We start from the raw sequence: 18,286 nt of genomic DNA, 5'->3' as shown, positions 1-18,286 counted from the left end.
ACATTTTTTGCTAACCAACTATATTGAAACAATTTTTTATTTTGCACAGCCTATTTACCCAGTTTTTATTTTTACACTGAACACTTTCTTTAAAGCCACAATGCACTGCCATATATTAGTATACATTGTTAATGCCAGTTATCTTGAAAACTGTATGCATGTTATGTCCATCCTCAACAACTATAAGGATGTTTCACTTAGCTCTCAGCATTTGCTGCTCAGCTTTTTTGGCATTTTTTTATTTAAAAAAAAATATTATTGCAGGGTGTTGTAGACTTAAACTGGTGCACCTAATAGTTTTTGTTTGTTTCAGAAGCTACTAGCATTAGTAAATATACATTTAATAGAGGTACCAGTTTTTATGTTTCGTATATCAGCAGTATATGTATTCTGGTCCTCCCTGCCATATATGAAATTCCCACCCACTTCTTCACCTCTTATTTTGCTTAATTATGCCCAGATTATAATCTAACCTTTCACAAAGTTCTTCACTATTCCTTCCCTGATTTCTAGTGATCCTCTCTAGTACAGCCCAGCCTTTACACATAGCATGTAGCCAACAGATAATCAGCCTAGTTCTCTAAAAAAAACTGAAAACCCTCCTCCATACCCTCCAAACCTCGTTATTCATTTCCCTAGGATCTAGCCACCTCCATATCATAGCACTTGACATGGGTAATATTTCTGAGAGAAACAGCAGCTACTCAGGGGCCGCCTCCCCATCACAATCCAGCTATTTCTTTTCCTGTGCAAAGGGGGTCCAGGGGGGCTGCATTGCTATTACAGAGAGCACAATTGCGCTCTCTTGCAGAAGAAAAGCTGAATTTCCAGTTTAAAAAACAGAAATTTGTCTCTTAAAGTTTCCAGGAGCTGCTATTTGTCACCTGAGGCAAGTTTTTCAATTAGCCTCATTGCAGCAGTGCACTGAAGAAAAGTACTCAGGAAGTCTTCACCTTTGATATTTCACCTAGTTTCAAAAATATATTTTTTATCATGGGTATCACAACCACTGGTTCTTCTCAATCCACTCCTAATAATCTGTTCTTTTGCTGAGCCACATGCCGAATCCTAGCAACTGGTAAGCAAAGGTTCTTGTTACAGATTACCCTGACCATATTTCAAATAACTGACTTAACAGTTGTTTATTTTCTTTAAAGTTTGTGTGTAATGTATATGTGTGCTTATGTACTGTATATAATATAAAAAAAATGGTTTTAAGAGTTTATATTAATGAGCTTCAGCCAACCGCTGTTATCATATGTAAACCTATGCCGTTTCAAATATGTAAAGTTGATATAGAATTATAAAATATTTTCTGGCATTTCTTTATGACGATTTTGTAGTCTAGTACTACATTGTCCATTCTTGAGAGCATTTTGTAGCCTCATCCAAAAGAAAAATTCATTATTCCTCTCTAAGTAAGTGGTTTTTGCCAGGTATTTATGGAGTCCTAGAACCTTTTTCAGATGAACCTCATTTACTGACTCCAGAAGAATAACTATAATCTCAGATGAACCCTCCAAATATTGCCAGGCCTTGGCCATTTCAAATTCATAGCTGCACCACTTGCTTTCCAAAAAATTCTGAGAAAGGACAACAATTACCTTGTGGCTATTTAAAATACTATTACTTATGTTGTTAATTATAGAAACTCCAGGCACAAAGTCTCTGTAATGTAAACAAAGTATAAATTCATCTTCATTTTCTAATTTGGGAACAAGTTGCTGTTTCACCCATTCTTCATCCGCATTGGAAAACATAACAAATGCATCATATACACAGTTATGATCATGTTTCCTTTTGCAGCGATTACAGAAGAGTTTGCCAGTAGGGGTAGTGGTAAGGTAACAAAATACTAAAATGCCAATTAAACTAGGACAAAGGATGCCCAGCAAAACTCCTGATATCAACAGTGTCATACTACAATTGAGAGTCAAATCTGTCAGTGGCAATCCATTTAAGGTTTGTGGAGTTTTACAAAACATTTGATTACTTGGTTTCAGTGTCTTGTCTTTTTGTTGTTTGACCCACAACAAAAATGTAATTTGCCAACAAGAACAGTCAAAAGGGTTTCCTGAAAGATCAATTTTTGCCAAACTACTAGGTAATGATTGTATACTGTTGTCAGATATATCCTTCAATTGGTTAAAACTAAGGTCAAGACTGATAAGGTTTGCAAGTTGAATGAGATGAGATTGTCGGAGATCCAGGAGCTTGTTCTTGCTTAGATTTAGTACATTCAAAACTTTAAGAGACGAAAAAGTCCCTTCAGGAATAAATTCCAGGTTACATGCAGATAAATCAAGAGATCGAAGCTGCTTCAGGTTCTGGAAAACCACACTCAAAATGTCACTAGCAAATATTGTACGAGATACTCTGAGTTCCTCCAACCCGTATAATCCACAGAAGGAACAATCAATGAGGAAGTTGCAGTAAGTGTAAGACAAATCCAGAAATCTTAGGTCTGCTAGATACATAAATAGTGGAAATTTTCCAACTGTTTTTATTCTAGAATGACTTACATCTAAAGACTGAAGATGTGGCATATTAATGAAGGCACCATCAAAACCTATAAATGAATTATAACTCAAATTTAGATGTTGGATTTTAGATTCTGAGGTATCAGCAACAAACTGAGAGCAGCAATCATTCATATTCAGCTTGTTGTTACTCAGATCCAACACTTTTACCTCCTTTAAACCTTTAAGTCTCCCATTAAAATTGGATAGCTTTGGAATGCCTGTTATGTGAAGCTCTAATAGTGATGGGCATTTCGATAGAAATAATAAGGGCATATTGGTGAGTTCACAATTTTTTATATGTAGGCGTTGAAGTCTATCAAAATTCTGGTGGCTAGGAATGATGTTGTCTAACTTCAAATTATTGTTTACTACACGAAGAGATGTCAAGTTCTTTATACAATCAGGTGGTCGATCTGTGATTGAGAAATTCATGCCATTTATTGACAGCTCTTGGATATCCACTTTACAAAGCCCTTCCAATAGACCCTCCTGATAGTTGATCTTTTCTGATGACGCTCTGTAATCTCCAATCTCAAGTTTTTCAATCTTGCTACCAGCAAGTGCTTTTAAATTAGACCTGAGTGATTCTGCAATTGAAAAACAACCTTGAATTTGTAACTTGTGCAGGTTGATATCCAGGAAAGCTTTTGGAGAAAAATAACTGATGGGATTACGAGACAAGATGAGGGAAAGATTGGTTTTACTGACCCCTCTGAATAGATCCAGGTCATTATCTTTTATCTCCGTAATCTGATTATCACGGAGGTCAAGAGTTTGAAGGTTAACCAAAGATGTCGTGAGATGCAGAGATTTTAATTTGTTATGAGCAGCATAGATTTCACGGAGGGAAGTTACATTTCTCAAGGGAAGTTCTGAGAGCCTGCTGAGTGATGTTTCTACCACGACAAGTTTACATAGGGAGAAGAGACCAAAAAATGACTGTGGATCCCAATGGCGTATTGGGTTACCGGTAAAAACCAAAGTGTGCAATATTTCAAGGCCTGAAAATGCTAGATCCTCAATAACAGTTATACTGCACCTGCAGAGAAACACAATTTTAATTACAAAGTGATCACAAAAAAATGACTATAGACATATGATGGCTTATTTATCAACAGTGGGTACATTTTTATTAAGAGTAACTGCCTAGGTACATATTCAGCTATTTGTTATAAATGAGAGCCACGGAATTGTAGAAATGTATAGTTAAAACATAATGGGCTCACTTAACAATGGACAAATTACAAATTTTCACCTTTGCAGTATCTGTAAACTGCTTTTGTGTTTGTCTGGTTAAACTAAAGCTAAAAGTAGGGTATAACTACAGAGAAAGCAGACACTACATCTGCGGGGGGGAGGGCAGAAGGTATAGGCGGCACCATGGGCCTTATTTGAGTGATTTCAAAATATATTGGTAAAACTTCTCTGGACATTTTAGGGGACCAAAATTTATTTGCTGTGAGGCCCAGTTACACCACTGACTAAAAGATTACATTTTGTGAATGTAAATTTGAACTTTATGCATTCTGCACTCTAGTAGATATGTAACTGTATTATTTGAATGCCTTATTTAATAATTTTAGAACTTACCTGGTGAGATCAAGGTACTCTAGATTGGAAAAGTTGGAGAAATAGTTGGAATGAATATGTCTAAGGGGGTTGAAGCTGAGGTCTAAACTTCGGATGCTTTTAGGCAAATCTATTGGTATTATAGAGTGATTGCTGTCAATACAACTAAAAGACACACTCTGGATCTCCTGCGGACAGAAAAAAAATATAGTTTAATGACTAGCTTTTTGATAGGAAAAAAGCCCAGGTTTCAAAAAGCCACTCACATGCAATGTAGCAACTAAATATACAACATTGCATTTATAATACACCAACATATTCAACAATTCTCTATGATAGAAAGGTGTATACACACAGATTACATGCAAATACTGAACCAGTAGAGAAGGTAAGTGGGTCTTGACCATCAAACTTACAATCTAAAGGAAAAGGCAATATGAACCAAGAGGTGTGAGAATGGAAAAAAACAGGATCACAAAAATGAAAAAACAAAAGTGCAATGGCTCTGTGGTTAGTTTTGCTGCCTTGTTTATAGCCGAGGTTTCCAGCAGAATTTGGTCTAACAGTGCGTTTGTGGGTTTTCTTCAGTCTCAGTTTTCATTTCTGCATTCAAAAATTTTAGAGGAAAGTCATAGGGGCAAATTTACTAAAGGATGAAGTAGCTGTCGCTACCTAACATTAGCCAGAAATCCAATCCACAGGTACATCGCCAGTTTACTAACATGAATAGAGGACAATTTGCTAGCGAAAGAGACATTATTAATGGACATCATTAATGGAGTTTTGCACCCTTTCACCAGATGAATTTTCGCTCAGGCGAATGATCATTACTCCGTAAATTCACTAAAGTGTGAATTTTAAATTACTTACCCCTTTTACAAGAGTTTCATTTGTCAGGTTATACCTGGCAAACTGATAAGATGAAACTACATCCTCCTCAATCTTATGTCAGTGACATCATATCCTGTATGCTGAAAAGTTGGAGGTAAAAAAGTTGGCATTTTTTCATATTTTCAAGTGGGATTGTGTTTAAAAGTTGTAACATGTGAGGGGCATGCCATATTTGTTTTAGGATGGGCTCATGTCTAGGATATTAGAGGATGTCTTTTGTATTTATTTTGCTTCCTTGGACATTTTTAATAAGTGGCCACTTCAAGCATTTACACCAACATCACTAATAAAGACATATACAGTATATGAGCTATATGTAGCCGCCCTATTCAAATTGACCTAAGCATAAGTGTGTTAACTAAGTTTCGCTAGGCAGAAATGAACGTTAGCAAAAAATGCTCATGATGACAAATTTTTGCTAGCAAAACTGTGCCAGCGTTCAGCTGCCGAGATGTAACTTTGCATTTGAATGAATTAGCATATGCTGACAACGGTCCCCAGTAGATCGAAATGCATTGATGTCCAAACTTGCTGTGACGTAGTAAAGAATATATATATATCCTTGAAAAAGGTCCCAACAAGGATCGAAACGTCGCGCATAGATGCAACAATAAAATAATGTGTGTGTTGTTTATATTGTAAGAGGTGTCTATGAAAAGACATTGATTTTGTGTGTATTTCACCAGTATTAGGTTGGTGAAGGGAAAACTCTATGGAAAAGTCTGTGTGGCTGCTGCAATTAATGCTGTTTAATTCTGGTCCTGGTTTAGGAAGAGCTAGATTATGAGTTCCTGGAGTGAATTGAAGAGAGCAGGGTGGGCTTCCATTCCTTGCTCCATGTAAGGGTTTGCAGCTGCCTAAGCTACAGGTAGGTAAGTAATTAGCTGTCAGGGGGCTGATGGGCTCCCAGTGGGGGAAGTCCGGACCAAGGAGGAAGCTTCGGTTAAAAGTCCAAGTTTGCGGTACAGACAAGGGTTCAGGAATAAGCGTAGCCAAATCCAGGTAATAGTTCAATAGGCAAGCAGATAAGAGCAAAGTCAAGGTACAGGCAGGGCAAAATGTCCAGGAATCAGCAAATAATGGATTTTATGAATGAACCTAACAAATCCTATACTCGGGAATTGAACCGGCGTCCTGGGCGTCCTTCAATTTTGAATTTGGCGCCATAACATAGCATCATGTCGTCACACGTTCGCGCACTGATGCCAACACACCGGTGCCTGAACCCACGCAGCGACCATGGGCGCCGCCATCTTGGATTTGCCATGGCTGGGAACAGGAGCACTCATGACAGTACCCCCTCCCCCAGGGGAGGCCACTGGACCACTGTGTCCTGGGTTCTGGGGAAATCGTCCATAGAAATCTTGCATCAACGTGGAGCATGGACATGAGAATGTTTCCCCCAGGAGCACTCTTCAGGACCAAAGCCCTTCCATTTGATGAGGAACTGTAAAGACCCCCTGGAAAATCTGGAGTCCAAAATCTACTTCATACTCCTGTTGACCGTCCACAGAGATAGAAGGAGGGGGAGACTGATCTGGAGAGAAACGATTGGAGATTGCTGGTTTCACCAGGGAAACATTGAAGACATTGGGGATTCGCATCTCAGGAGGAAGTTGAAGTCGGACAGCCACAGGATTAATGATTCTACTATGGGAAAAAGACCAACAAATTTTGGGCCCAACTTGGGAGAAGGAATCCTGAGATGAATGTTTCTTGTAGACAGCCACACGTTGTCCCCTACCTTATACTGGGGAGAGGATTTCCGTCTGCGGTCAGCATACTCCTTGTGGGTCAAACAACTTTTCTCCAAGTTGGCCTTGGAGGTAGACCGAATAGCAGACATATGTGCCGCATGGATTGGATTGTCGTTACTTTGGAAGGATCCATCTCAAATCCCTCACAAGAGATAATGTAACCCAGGAAGGGAATCTTAGGCACCTCGAAGACACACTTCTCCAGCTCGACTATGGATTGTCCCAGCCAATCTCTGAAGATGTAATTTACAAAGTCTTGGAAGACGGCAGGGGAGCTGCAAAGGCCGAAGAGCATTACCAGGTATTCATAATGCCCATCTCTGGTGTTAAATGCCATCTTCCATGTTGGCAGAGTTGGTCTTTGATGATGATCACACAGGGAACACTCAGCACAGCAACTTGGGAAAGGATTTACTTGTGAATCACTCAGGGATAATACAGAGCACATTTAACACCAACACCAATATGGTGGAGACAAAAGAAAAACAACAGAGTGCAGATCTTTAGTGAAGATCTTAGCCCCTCAGAGTTGATCGAAGAGCTCTGAGATGAGTGGCAGAGGGAATCAGTTTTTAACCGTGATCTTGCTTAGACCCCTATAATCAATACAGGGACACAATCCCCATCCTTCTACTCCACAAAAAAGAACCCTGCTCCTACAGGAGAAGATTAAGGTCTAATGAATCCTCGCTGGAGGTTATCTTGAATATATTCCCTCATTGCGGAAGTCTCTGCAGGAGACAGGGGGTAGGTATGACCTCTAGGGGCATGGTAATGGGGAGAAGTTCAATGGGACAATCGTAGGAGCGATGAGGAGGGAGAATCTCTGCAGATTTATTGCAGAAGAAATCTGAAAAATCACTGTACACTGCGGGCAAAGATTGGAGATCTGCTGCAGCGAGGCACACCTGGTGAACGGACTTAGCAGGTAAACAGTTCTTCTGACAAAAAAGGCTCCACTGAGATATCTGTTTGGCTGACCAGTCAATAGAGGGGTTATGCAGATGGAGCCAGGGTAGACCCAGCACTACAGGAGTTGATGGACAGTTAATTAAAAGAAAGGATAATTTCTCATAATGTAGTGATCCAACCGTCAGTGGGAGTTCCCCTGTCATCTCTAAGATTATCTCCAAAGTTAGTGGGAGATCATCAATTGCCAAAACCCTCGGGATTAGACAGAGGGAATATGGGAATCCTTAGGAACTTGGCAAAAGCGGCATCCATGAAATTTTCTGCAGCCCTGGAATCAAGAAAAGAGGAAACATCGACAGTCTTATCAGGTAACCAAATCTGTAAAGGCACCACAAATTAATGAGAGTTCTTTTGGAGCGCAGGTTCGATGCCATCCAGGTAACATTCGTCCCTTCTACCTGAGCATGGAGATCTTCCCAGCTTCACAGGACAGACGTTGGCAAAATGGGTTTTACTGCCACAATATAGCCACAGTCCACCCAGCCATCTCCCAGCCTAGTTTCTCTTGTTTGGAGAGGTGCATCCATCCAATCTGCAGAGGTTCCTCCAAGGGAGTGACAGGAGGAGGAGATACAGGAGCAGGAAGGAGGGATGTCTGAAAGCGTGGTGCCAGTGCAGGCAGGAATCTTTGGGTGTCTACCTTGATGGCGAGGGAAATTAGATCTTCCAATTGGTCGGGATGCTCAATGGAAACAAGGTCAACGTTAAGTCTGCTAGATAAACCTTGAAGATGGCCCCATAAGCCTTGTTGTTCCAATTGGGTTTGGCCATCATGGTTCTAAAGTCAATATAGTACTCACTGGCACTGCAATTTCCCTGCAGAATCTGTAGGAGGTGGGATGAGGCATTGGCGACACGACCCGGGGCATCAATGTTCATCAGAGTTCGGAAAGCCGGGAGGAAAGCTTTAACATCAAAGGTCAGAGGAGAATTATTCTCCCAGAGTGGTTTTGCCTACTCTAGCGATTTACCCTTTAAACGGGACATCGCATACCCCACCGTGGCTCGTTTGCTGGAGTACTGCGAGGGTTGAAACTCAAACTGGATCAAACCCTGAGTGAAGAAACCTCTGCAGGCTTGATGATCCCAATTATAGCGAGGTGAAGGAGGAATGCGCGGCTCACCAGCCGTTGAAATCGATGTGGGAGAAGTCACTGCTGCGAACGGAGACACAGAAGGCATACAGGAGAGAAGCACCTCTAGTACTTGCCCTTTGCTATTTTGCTGGCCTTCATACACTTGTATGTGAGTCACCAGCCCCCAGAGCGTTCTTTCCACATCAGGCAGAGCTTCTTCATTGGGGTCCATGGTCCAAGTATAAGTCATAGTCAAATCCAAGCAATAGTGCAATAGACAGGCAGATAATAGCAAAGTCAAGGTACAGGCAGGGTCAAAAGTCCAGGAATCAGCAAATAACGGAATTTAGGAACACCCAGGAATGCACCAAACAAATCCTATACTCGGCCATTGAACCAGCGTCCTGGGCGTCCTTTTATTTTGATTTTGGCGCCAAAACGTGCCATCATGATGTCCCACATGATGAACATGGGTCCTGCCATCTTGGATTTGCCGCAGCCGGGAACAGGAGCGTTGCGGATTGCTCCTGACATTAGCTAATTAAGTTTAGTTAAAAGGAGGTGTGGAGCAACACCTCAGTGCTTCCCCCTGGATACCTCCTGGAGTGGATGAGGGTGAGGGGCCCTGTTTAAACCTCCTTGAGGGGAGGAAGGATTTTATGTGCCCCTGGGAAAAGAGTGTGATTCCCCTGTGTTGTAGAGAGCTCCAAAGGAATGGAAAGGAAAAGAGAAATCCCTCCCAGGAGAAAAGAGTGTCTCGGGTGTGCCCAGAGAACATTCAGGGATTTGTGTCCGCTGAAAGCCAGTGAGGGCTAAAGGAAAACGTGAGTTAATGTGTACACAGCAGTGAGGGTGTGAATTGGGACTGTTCACTCTTACGTGAAACGAATGTTATCCCTTTGTGAAGCCAGTGGGCTGAAGATTATGTTTTTGCCAAAGCAAAGCTGCATTTAAACAGTGAAAGTTGGTGTCAGTCTCCATCTCTGTGCCAAAAACTGTGCCGTGGCTGTGATCTACATACAATGTAATATATAAGCAGAGTTGCAGAGAGATATCTAGAGACACATGGACCCCAGTTCATGGTTTAGGCATGCTGTGTATTCAAAATAGATAGATTTTAACACTTCGGTAGTCGGTAACAATATATCATTGAACAGTAACAGTAGCATCAATAATAATAAACTTACAAGAAAATAACTTTTCTTGTAAGTAATATTTTTATAAACTGGAGTAGGTCTTCATTTGTTTCATATACTACAATTTTTATTTTTTTAACTAAAGCAGGCTTAGGTTTTAATATTCTTGTTATAACTTTAAAGTCTCTTCTATTTCCATCACAATCCTTTTCTTGAACTATCTTATTGATCTGGCCTGGTTGGGTATTTTGGGTGAACTAGTTGCTGGATTTAAAGCTGATAGGGATGTGGTGTTTATTAAAAATCTTTCTACGTTTTTTCGACACTCCAGCCCAGTAGTTCTTTCTCCTGCCCTGTTTTCCACCTTCACTGGTAGTCTTGGTGTTATTGCTTCTTTTTCTTTCAGGACAGGAGAAAGAACTTGGTCCTCCCATATGTAGCTGGGGTGTCGGAAAAACTTAGAAGGATTTTTAATAAACACCACATCCCTATCTGCTTTAAACCCAGCAACACACTGAGGCAGCAACTAGTTCACCAAAAAGACCTAACCTCAAAGCATAAGAAGAGTAACATTGCGTATGCAGTGCAGTGAGGAGTGCTCTGATTTGTATGTGGGGGGAACCAAACAACAGTTGCACCAGCGTATGGCACAGCACAGAAGAGCCAGCTCCTCTGGTGAGCCGTGTACCTACATCTAAAAAAAAAAAAAAGGACACGTTTGAAGACTGCCAAGTCCAGATTCTAGACCGGGAGAGTGACTGGTTCAAAAGAGGTGTTAAAAAAAGCTTTATATGTAAAAACTAAAAACCAAGTCTGAATAGAGGGGGGGGGGTGCGACATCTATTGTCTGCCACATACAATGCTGTTTTGGCCCCTCTCCCTGGAAGGTTTAATAACACATTAAAGTTCCAATTTTGCTAATGCAATCAACAACTAATTTAATGACATCATTGTGGATTATGATAAACAGATTATGCTGATTGGAGCAACATTCCAGAGTATATATAGCAAAACAAGATCCTATGTACAAGTTATTCTGAATTGAGAACGCCAGTTGGATGACTGGTGAAACGTCTTCAAGAAAAACACAGCAAGTCCAGTTTATTTTACTTATTTCTATAGATATACCATGACCTGGATGAATGAGAACTTTCACAAACATATCACTACAGGAAGCGACTGATCAATGTACATCCCCTGGCACTTTTACATTTTCAAAAATAGGGGAATTTAATTATAAGTTTACAATCATAGCACATTTAATTTTACTTACCCTTGGATTTTTACAGCTATTAGCCCCACAACTACACACACTGGCGCTGAATAATTTTCAACTACAGACAGTTTTCACCATATTTGGGGATCAAGTGTTGTCAAGGGCAGTGCTATCCAACTTCCACCAAGCACCAAAATTTTTCTAGCATATGTGGTGGAGGACTGATAGTGGAAGCCAGTGTTGACCACTGAAGGGATATCACTCACATGTGAAAAATGTAAATCATACCCTTAATTATACCATAAACATACCCTTAAATCCATATACCGCCTCCTCCCCGGTGGATACTACTGCACCATCCCTGGCAACAATTTCCAAATGCTAACAAAGCCCCAGGAGAAACCGTACCAGGTTGACATTCCACAGGTTACAGAGAAGGGCAGGCAAAGTATGGAACACACGGCAGGCAGAGTATGGCACACACGGAGAATAGGAAAGGCAGAGTATGGCACAAACAGGAAGCATAGGACAGCCAGAGTAGGGAACACACAGGGAGCATAGGGCAGGAAGAGTATGACACACAGAGGGAGAATAGGGCAGGCAGAGTATGGCACAGACAAGAAGCATATGGAAGGAAGAGTATGGCACACACAGGGAGCATAGGGAAGGCAGAGTATGGCACACACAGGGAGCATAGTGCAGCTAAGGGAAGGCAAAATAGAGCAGAAAACAGGGAAACCTATCAGAACTCTAAGATGGACAATTCATACTGTGCTACACTGATGAAGGGCCATGCGGTCCCGAAACGTTTGATCTTGTGAACAGTGTGGAGAGCACCGTGGAATAAAGTTTGGGATCACCCCGTTTGATGCATAAAAAGGTATCGGCTACTTTCATTGTTGGATTCATTGCTGGCGTGTGGCTAGGCCAGTGCCAATACCTGCATCCCCTCCTGCCTTTCATTATTGCAATTCATACTGTGCTACATACAGTGACACAATGCTGGTTTTCCTGAGGTGTGAACAGGTGAACAATGTGGGCACTTTTAATCTGGGTCTGAGGACTTTTACCTCTCATTCTGACTTCCTGGTTTTGACCATGGCCTGATAATCAATTTCTGTTTGTCTACTGCCCGCCCTTGACCTTCAACTTATACAATGGACTCTGTACTTGATTGCTGCTAGCCCTGACCCTGTGCCTGTATTTGGACTTTGCTTCTGTCTGTCCCATTTACACCCTTCTGCAGAGGACTGTGGCTCCTGTCAGCTAAATCAGTAGGTGATTAGTAGGTTCTATTTGCACATAGTATAGTGTTTCAGTTGAAGCCCCCCATGAAGGTCCAAACTTTGGCCAAATCAGCCCTTGAAGGTGCAACCTTTGGTCAGGGCCTACCGTAGCTTTTGAGATGGCCCATCTCTCTCTGGAGCTCAGTTTTGTACTACTGACCTTGCTAATGGAGTGTACAATTCATGTAAACTCCATTACCTGGTACATGTGCTTTAATGTGCACCATAATCATTAAATTGTGAGGAGGTAGCTCAATTCCATGCAAATCCATTCAGAACAGGTAGAAGGGGTTACATTTGTGCATGTAAAGTCATTTAGTGAGTGCTACTGAATCAAGTAGCAAAGAGAAGCAGGGTCATGTATGTTTAAAAAGTATGGCCAACAAAATGTTTTTACTAACTTTATACAAAACTGAAAGATAAATTTATCTTTACACACAGTGTGGCTTAAAACTTTATTTACGAGGTAAGCCAGTGTAACCAAATTGCTGTGTGCCCAGAAATAAACGAAAAGAGATTGATTCTCCCTGTGTAAGCTATATGTGTAAGGCGTTAAGCAAAGCAGGAAGTGAAATTTAAAAAAAAGAAAAAAAAAAATCACCTTTCACACAGAAAAACAAGGCACCTGTGTCTTGGGACATTTCAGAAATTCTTTGCAGTTTCTACTTTAGATTTTCTAAATAGTATAATTATGATAAAACCCCACAACAGTTCTGTTAAACTTTAGTGGTATACAAAAACACAGTTCACTAAAGAAACAAAAAATCAGGAAGCAGACAATAAAAAGAGTTTAGTATAACTTGTATAAATGCAGATTGCCTTTTAAATGAACATACTGTGTATCACAAACTTCGTACAACCTCAGTACAAAACAATAATGAAAAAATACTTTTTTTTTTGATTACCATAATAATGTTATTCTTGCAGAGCTCAACAATGCTTACCTCTATGCAGCCATTTAAAGAAAAACATGAGACCCAGCAAAAGCCAAAGACAAATATCCAGAGATCTTTTCCTGTACCCCTTAAGAAAAGGTTCATTTTAACCTTTAACAAGCGTTTACTCACTGAAAACTGTTTTTAAATGAAAGAGAAAGTGACCTCTGAAGAATAAAGAGCTGTTACTTCCCTAAACTTGAAGCTGCTGGTGTAAAACCCGATACAGACTCTTTCCTACGTAGTTAACTCAAAGTTAAAATATAGAGTTTAACTGCACATATTTTTGTGCGGAAGAATGGGCGGGTTGTTGTGTCCCCTGGCACACCCCCTACTTTGTCTTTTAGGACAAGCAACACAGGAGAACTACATGATTCATGAAGCAAGGGAATGCTGTATTGCAGGAAATGCTTACAGGCATTAAGTACAGTGCAGTTATGCACTCATGGGAACTGAGTTGTGCACCTTGAACTGGATTTTAAATCTGACACAAGGTGCAGAGCACAACTAACAATGCTAGGGGTGCAAGTGCTTCCTTTATCTGTCCTAAAGAGGTGCGATTTTGCCCTGTGTTCCCCTGCAGTCAGTTCAAATGTGATTCACTGCAGGAATGAAACCTATTTTAAATTAGTTATTCTCACACAGGTGCTTGTAAGTGCCAAGTCTGGACCTTACATGTACCTGTGTCAGTACTTTAAAGGAGAACTAAACCGTTAAAATGAATATGGCTTAAAATGCCATATCTTATATACTGAACTAATTGCACCAGGCTAAAGTTTCAGTTTGTCAATAGCAGCAATGATCCAGGATTTCAAACTTGTCACGGGGTCACCATCTTGGAAAGTGTCTCTGACACTCACATGCTCAGTTGTCTATGAGCGGCTGTTGAAAAGCTAAGTTTAGCCGTCATTGCAAATTTACAATCAGAAAATGAGGTTATTATTATGTATTTATAGAGCGCCAACATATTGTGCAGCGCTGTAAAGTAAATATGTTTATACAACTAAAACACAGGAATTACATATGTAGAACATATGGAGTTGCATACATCACAATCAATACAGGTACAAAAATTGAGGAAGGCCCTGTGAAAAAGAGTTTACAATCTAAAGGGAAGGGAATAAGACGCAAGGTATGGGAGTGGGCAAGATTAGAATTAAGTGGGTGAGAGATGTGGTACTGCATTTGGTAGTTGAGCAGAGTGAGGGTAGGCTTCTCTAAATAAGTGTGTTTTAAGAGATCTCTGGGAGAGATTTCCAGAGGAGGGGTGCAGCCCTTGCAAAGTCTTGAATGCGAGCATGTGAGGAGGTGATGAGAGAAGTGTTGAGTAGCAGGTCAGTAGAGGATCGTAGTAAGCGGTTGGGTGAGTATATAGAGATGAGTTCAGAGATGTAGGGTGGGGCAGAGTTAGGAAGTGCTTTGAATGTCAGGGTCATTCATTTGAATTTAAGTCTGAAAGGTAGCGGAAGCCAGTGCAGGGATTGTGCACATCCAGAGGCGCATTGGCAGTGTTGTGTCTCGGCACACTGCGTCAAGTTGTCTGCGAACGCGCTGACGTCATAGTGGCATGAAAATTCGAAATATATGCCCGGTTCCCCCATTCTGTTTTGCCCAAGCTGGTTTTCAGTTCCCCTGATTCTGCTCAAGCCTTTTTCTCATTGTTCCTATTGGTTTTGACTTCTTGCCTGGTTTTTCACTTCTGAATCTTGCCTGACTACGACCTTGACCTTGCCTAATCCTTTTAGTTCTGCGCTTCTAATCTACCTTTGCTATGAGTAGGATCCCTGCCCGCTCTGCAGCAGAAAGTTCTGGGTCCCCAAAAGGGTGCCGGGGTTGGTAGAGCTCTCCTATTACACCTAAGGGGTCGTTTATGGGCTTCTCTATATTACTTGCTGTAACAGATTAGCTTGGGCCCAATATGGAGCCCACTCAGACAGACACACCTGTTGCTTCTCTCGAAAATGTGCTAGAAGTGCTTCTCAAGCCTTTGGAGATCCAGGTCACAACAGCTTAATCTAGCCCAGACCCATCAGCAGTTTTCGACCCGTTTGGATGCTATTCAAGCCTCTCAGGGGGGTACTGCACCTTCTCCCCCACTTCTAGTTGCAGCTCCTCCTTCGGCTGTGCCGTCCTCCTCGGAACCCAAGATTTCTGCACCGAGACACAAGCCATGGACTATATCCTGGAAAACTTATACAGAGGGTTTATTCGAAGGTCTAATTAACCCACTGGAGCAGGGTTCTTCTTTGTACAAAAGAAGGATGGCAGCTTGAGACCCTGTATTACAGGGGTCTAAACAAAATAACCATTAAAAATCGCTACCCGCTCCCGTTGATCGGCTGAAAGGAGCCAAGATCTTCTCTAAACTGGAACTCCGCAGAGCATATAACCTTATCCACATTAGACATGGTGATGAGTGGAAGACTGCATTCAATACCTCTGATGGCCAGTAAGAATATTTAGCGAAGCTCTTTGGCCTTTGTAATGCTCCAGCAGTTTTTCAAGACTTTATTAGCAATATATTTTGTGATTTTCTTTAGTTTTTTGTACGTGTATCTTGAGGATATATGATTTTTCCCTCTTCCAAGTCTGAACATATTGGTCATGTCAAGCAAGTCCTTCAGAGGCTTAGAGAAAATAACCTTTGCATCAAAATGGAGAACTGTAAGTTCCATAAGACCAAGGTTCCAATCCTGGGCTACATAATTTCTACTACTGGCTTCGAAATGGGTCCTGATAAAGTTTCCATGTGCTTAACTGGTCTCCTCCCTCAGGCTATACAACGTTCTCTGGGAATTGCTAACTTTTATCGTAGGTTCATCAAGAATTTTTCCTCAATTGTGGCACCCATCACTGCTCTCACCAAGAAAGGTTCTAAGATCATTTGGTCCGCAGGGCTCAAGTAGCCTTTGAAACACTTAAATAAGCCTTCAGCTCTGCTCCTGTTTTTACTCATCCAGATACTACTCATCCATTTATTCTCGAAGTCGATGCTTCTGATGTCGGAGTGGGTGCTATTTTGTCTCAGCGTGAAAGTTTTCAGGGTACATTCCATCCCAGTGCCTTCTTTGACGTTGATAACAGTGAACTTTTAGATGTTAAACTGGCCCTTGAGGAGTGGCGTAACCTATTGGAGGGGTCCTTTGAACCTGTTACCATACTTACTGACCACAAGAATCTTGAATATGTTTCTTCTGCTAAAAGATTGAATTCTCGTCAGGCTCGCTGGGCTCTTTTTTTTTTTTTTTTAAGATTCAGCTTTGTTATTTCTTACCATCCTGGCTCCAACAATTCCAAGGTGGATGCCTTATATAGATCTTTTATGTCTGAAGAAGTTTCTGCCCTCTCCCACATCCCCATTGTTCTTCCAGAATGTATAGTTTCTCCTCTGCTAGTGTCTCCAGCTGACTGTCCTGAAAAAACTTTCATCCCAATAGTTCTTTTCCTCAAGTTCTGCAATGGGCTTACTCTTCTACAATGGCAGGGCATCTGGGCATTAAAGAAAAACACAGGATCTCATCTTGTCGATATTTCTGGTGGTATTCCATGAATCACAATGTCCGTGACTTTGTCTCTTCCTGTGTCATGTGTGCCCAACAAAAGGTTCCTTGGACTTTACTTTGTGGACTTCTCCAACCTTTACCCATTCCTGTTTGACCATTGGCAGATATCTCCATGGATTTTATTGTTGATTTTGCCTATATCATCTGATACAGTATGTCAACTATTTTTGTGGTTGTGGACAGATTTTACAAGATGGCCGTCTGCTCCTGCCTTGCCTAAAATATTTATTAAAGACATTTTATGACGTCATGGGATACCTTCTTCAATTGTATTGGACTGTGGTGTACAATTTGTTTCTAAATTTTGGCGAGCTTTTTTGTAAAATGTCGTGGATAGAATTACATTTTTCTTCTGCTTATCATCCGCAAAGAAATGTGCAAACCAAAATAACCAATCAGTTTAGAGCAGTTTCTATGTTGCTTTGTCTCACAAAATCAGGATGATTGGTCTGAACTTCTCCCATGGGCTGAGTTTGCCCATAATAATCTTAAGCATGGTTTTCTCCTTTTTTTTCTGTTTTTGGTATTCATCCTCGGTTCCTTCCTACCAGTCTGGTTAAAGTGGACGTTCCTGCAGATGGATCCCTGGTTCAACACTTTAAAGAGATATGGTCTCAGGTTCAGTTCGCATTATCCAAAGCCTCTGCTCACAAAAACTCGTTGCAGATAAACATCGTCGGCCTTCTCCTCATTTTGAAGTAGGAGATCCTGTTTGGCTTTCCACAAGGAATATTAAACTTCGGCAAATTTCTCCTAAACTAGGTCCACATTTCATTGGTCCATTTACTATTGAGCATCATCAACCCCCGTAATTGGGCATGCGCAGTGATGTCATCACGCTAGTGGGCGCCATTTTTGTTAAGAGCTTCATGTGTTTCTACCCTACATCACTTCCTTCCAACAGTTTTGGCACCAAAACTTCCCTATTTAAACTCTTTTTGTCATTTCCTCCTTGTCCAAGCTTGCTTCTGTTTGGTCTCAGAACCTAAGCTTTCGTTTGTTTACTTATCTGGTTTTTGACCCTATGCCTGGCTACCAACTCTGATTCTTGCTGCCTGACCTTGGCCTGTTCCTGTTTACTTCTCTGCCTGCTCCTTGTCTGTACCACATTTACCCTAGAAGCCTTGTCCTCCACAGAGTAACTGTAACCAGGTGCGATAGCACAATGATGGGTGCCAGTAGTTCTTTAACGGTTGAACAAGGAACTGTGTTTATTAAACAATAGCACATAGATCATTCAGCACATTGATCCACAATGGAGCATAGAACATACACAGCAGCATAAAGGAATCATATACTCACAGCACGTATAGGCTGAATCCCCACAGGCTAGGGAATATACAGCAGAGAGTAAGTTGACAGC

The 18,286-nt window shown here is 41.2% G+C and overlaps 1 protein-coding gene across 1 annotated transcript; it reads right to left on the bottom strand.

The window, feature by feature from the left end:
• Positions 1 to 239: 239 nt before the first annotated feature.
• Positions 240 to 14,099, bottom strand: LOC108700046 (toll-like receptor 4). Its single transcript, XM_018232906.2, has 3 exons — positions 13,370 to 14,099; positions 4,113 to 4,279; positions 240 to 3,561 (listed from the first exon to the last, which is right to left on the bottom strand). Exons 1-3 carry the CDS (start codon positions 13,463 to 13,465, stop codon positions 1,302 to 1,304), a joined length of 2,523 nt encoding a protein of 840 aa, XP_018088395.2. The 5' UTR covers positions 13,466 to 14,099; the 3' UTR covers positions 240 to 1,301.
• Positions 14,100 to 18,286: the final 4,187 nt, after the last annotated feature.

The sequence above is a fragment of the Xenopus laevis genome, chromosome 8S (assembly GCF_017654675.1).
Source record: "Xenopus laevis strain J_2021 chromosome 8S, Xenopus_laevis_v10.1, whole genome shotgun sequence".
NCBI lineage: Eukaryota > Metazoa > Chordata > Amphibia > Anura > Pipidae > Xenopus > Xenopus laevis.
This window is presented reverse-complemented; position numbering and strand designations above follow the sequence as displayed.

Bases quoted from the DNA above. Each gene is read 5' to 3' on its own strand.
- LOC108700046 (XM_018232906.2), bottom strand. From the start codon at position 13,465: ATGAACCTTTTCTTAAGGGGTACAGGAAAAGATCTCTGGATATTTGTC. The intron at 4,280-13,369 runs GTAAGCATTGTT...TTCTGTCCGCAG, and splicing joins CTTTAAATGGCTGCATAGAG to GAGATCCAGAGTGTGTCTTT. The intron at 3,562-4,112 runs GTAAGTTCTAAA...GTTTCTCTGCAG, and splicing joins GAGTACCTTGATCTCACCAG to GTGCAGTATAACTGTTATTG.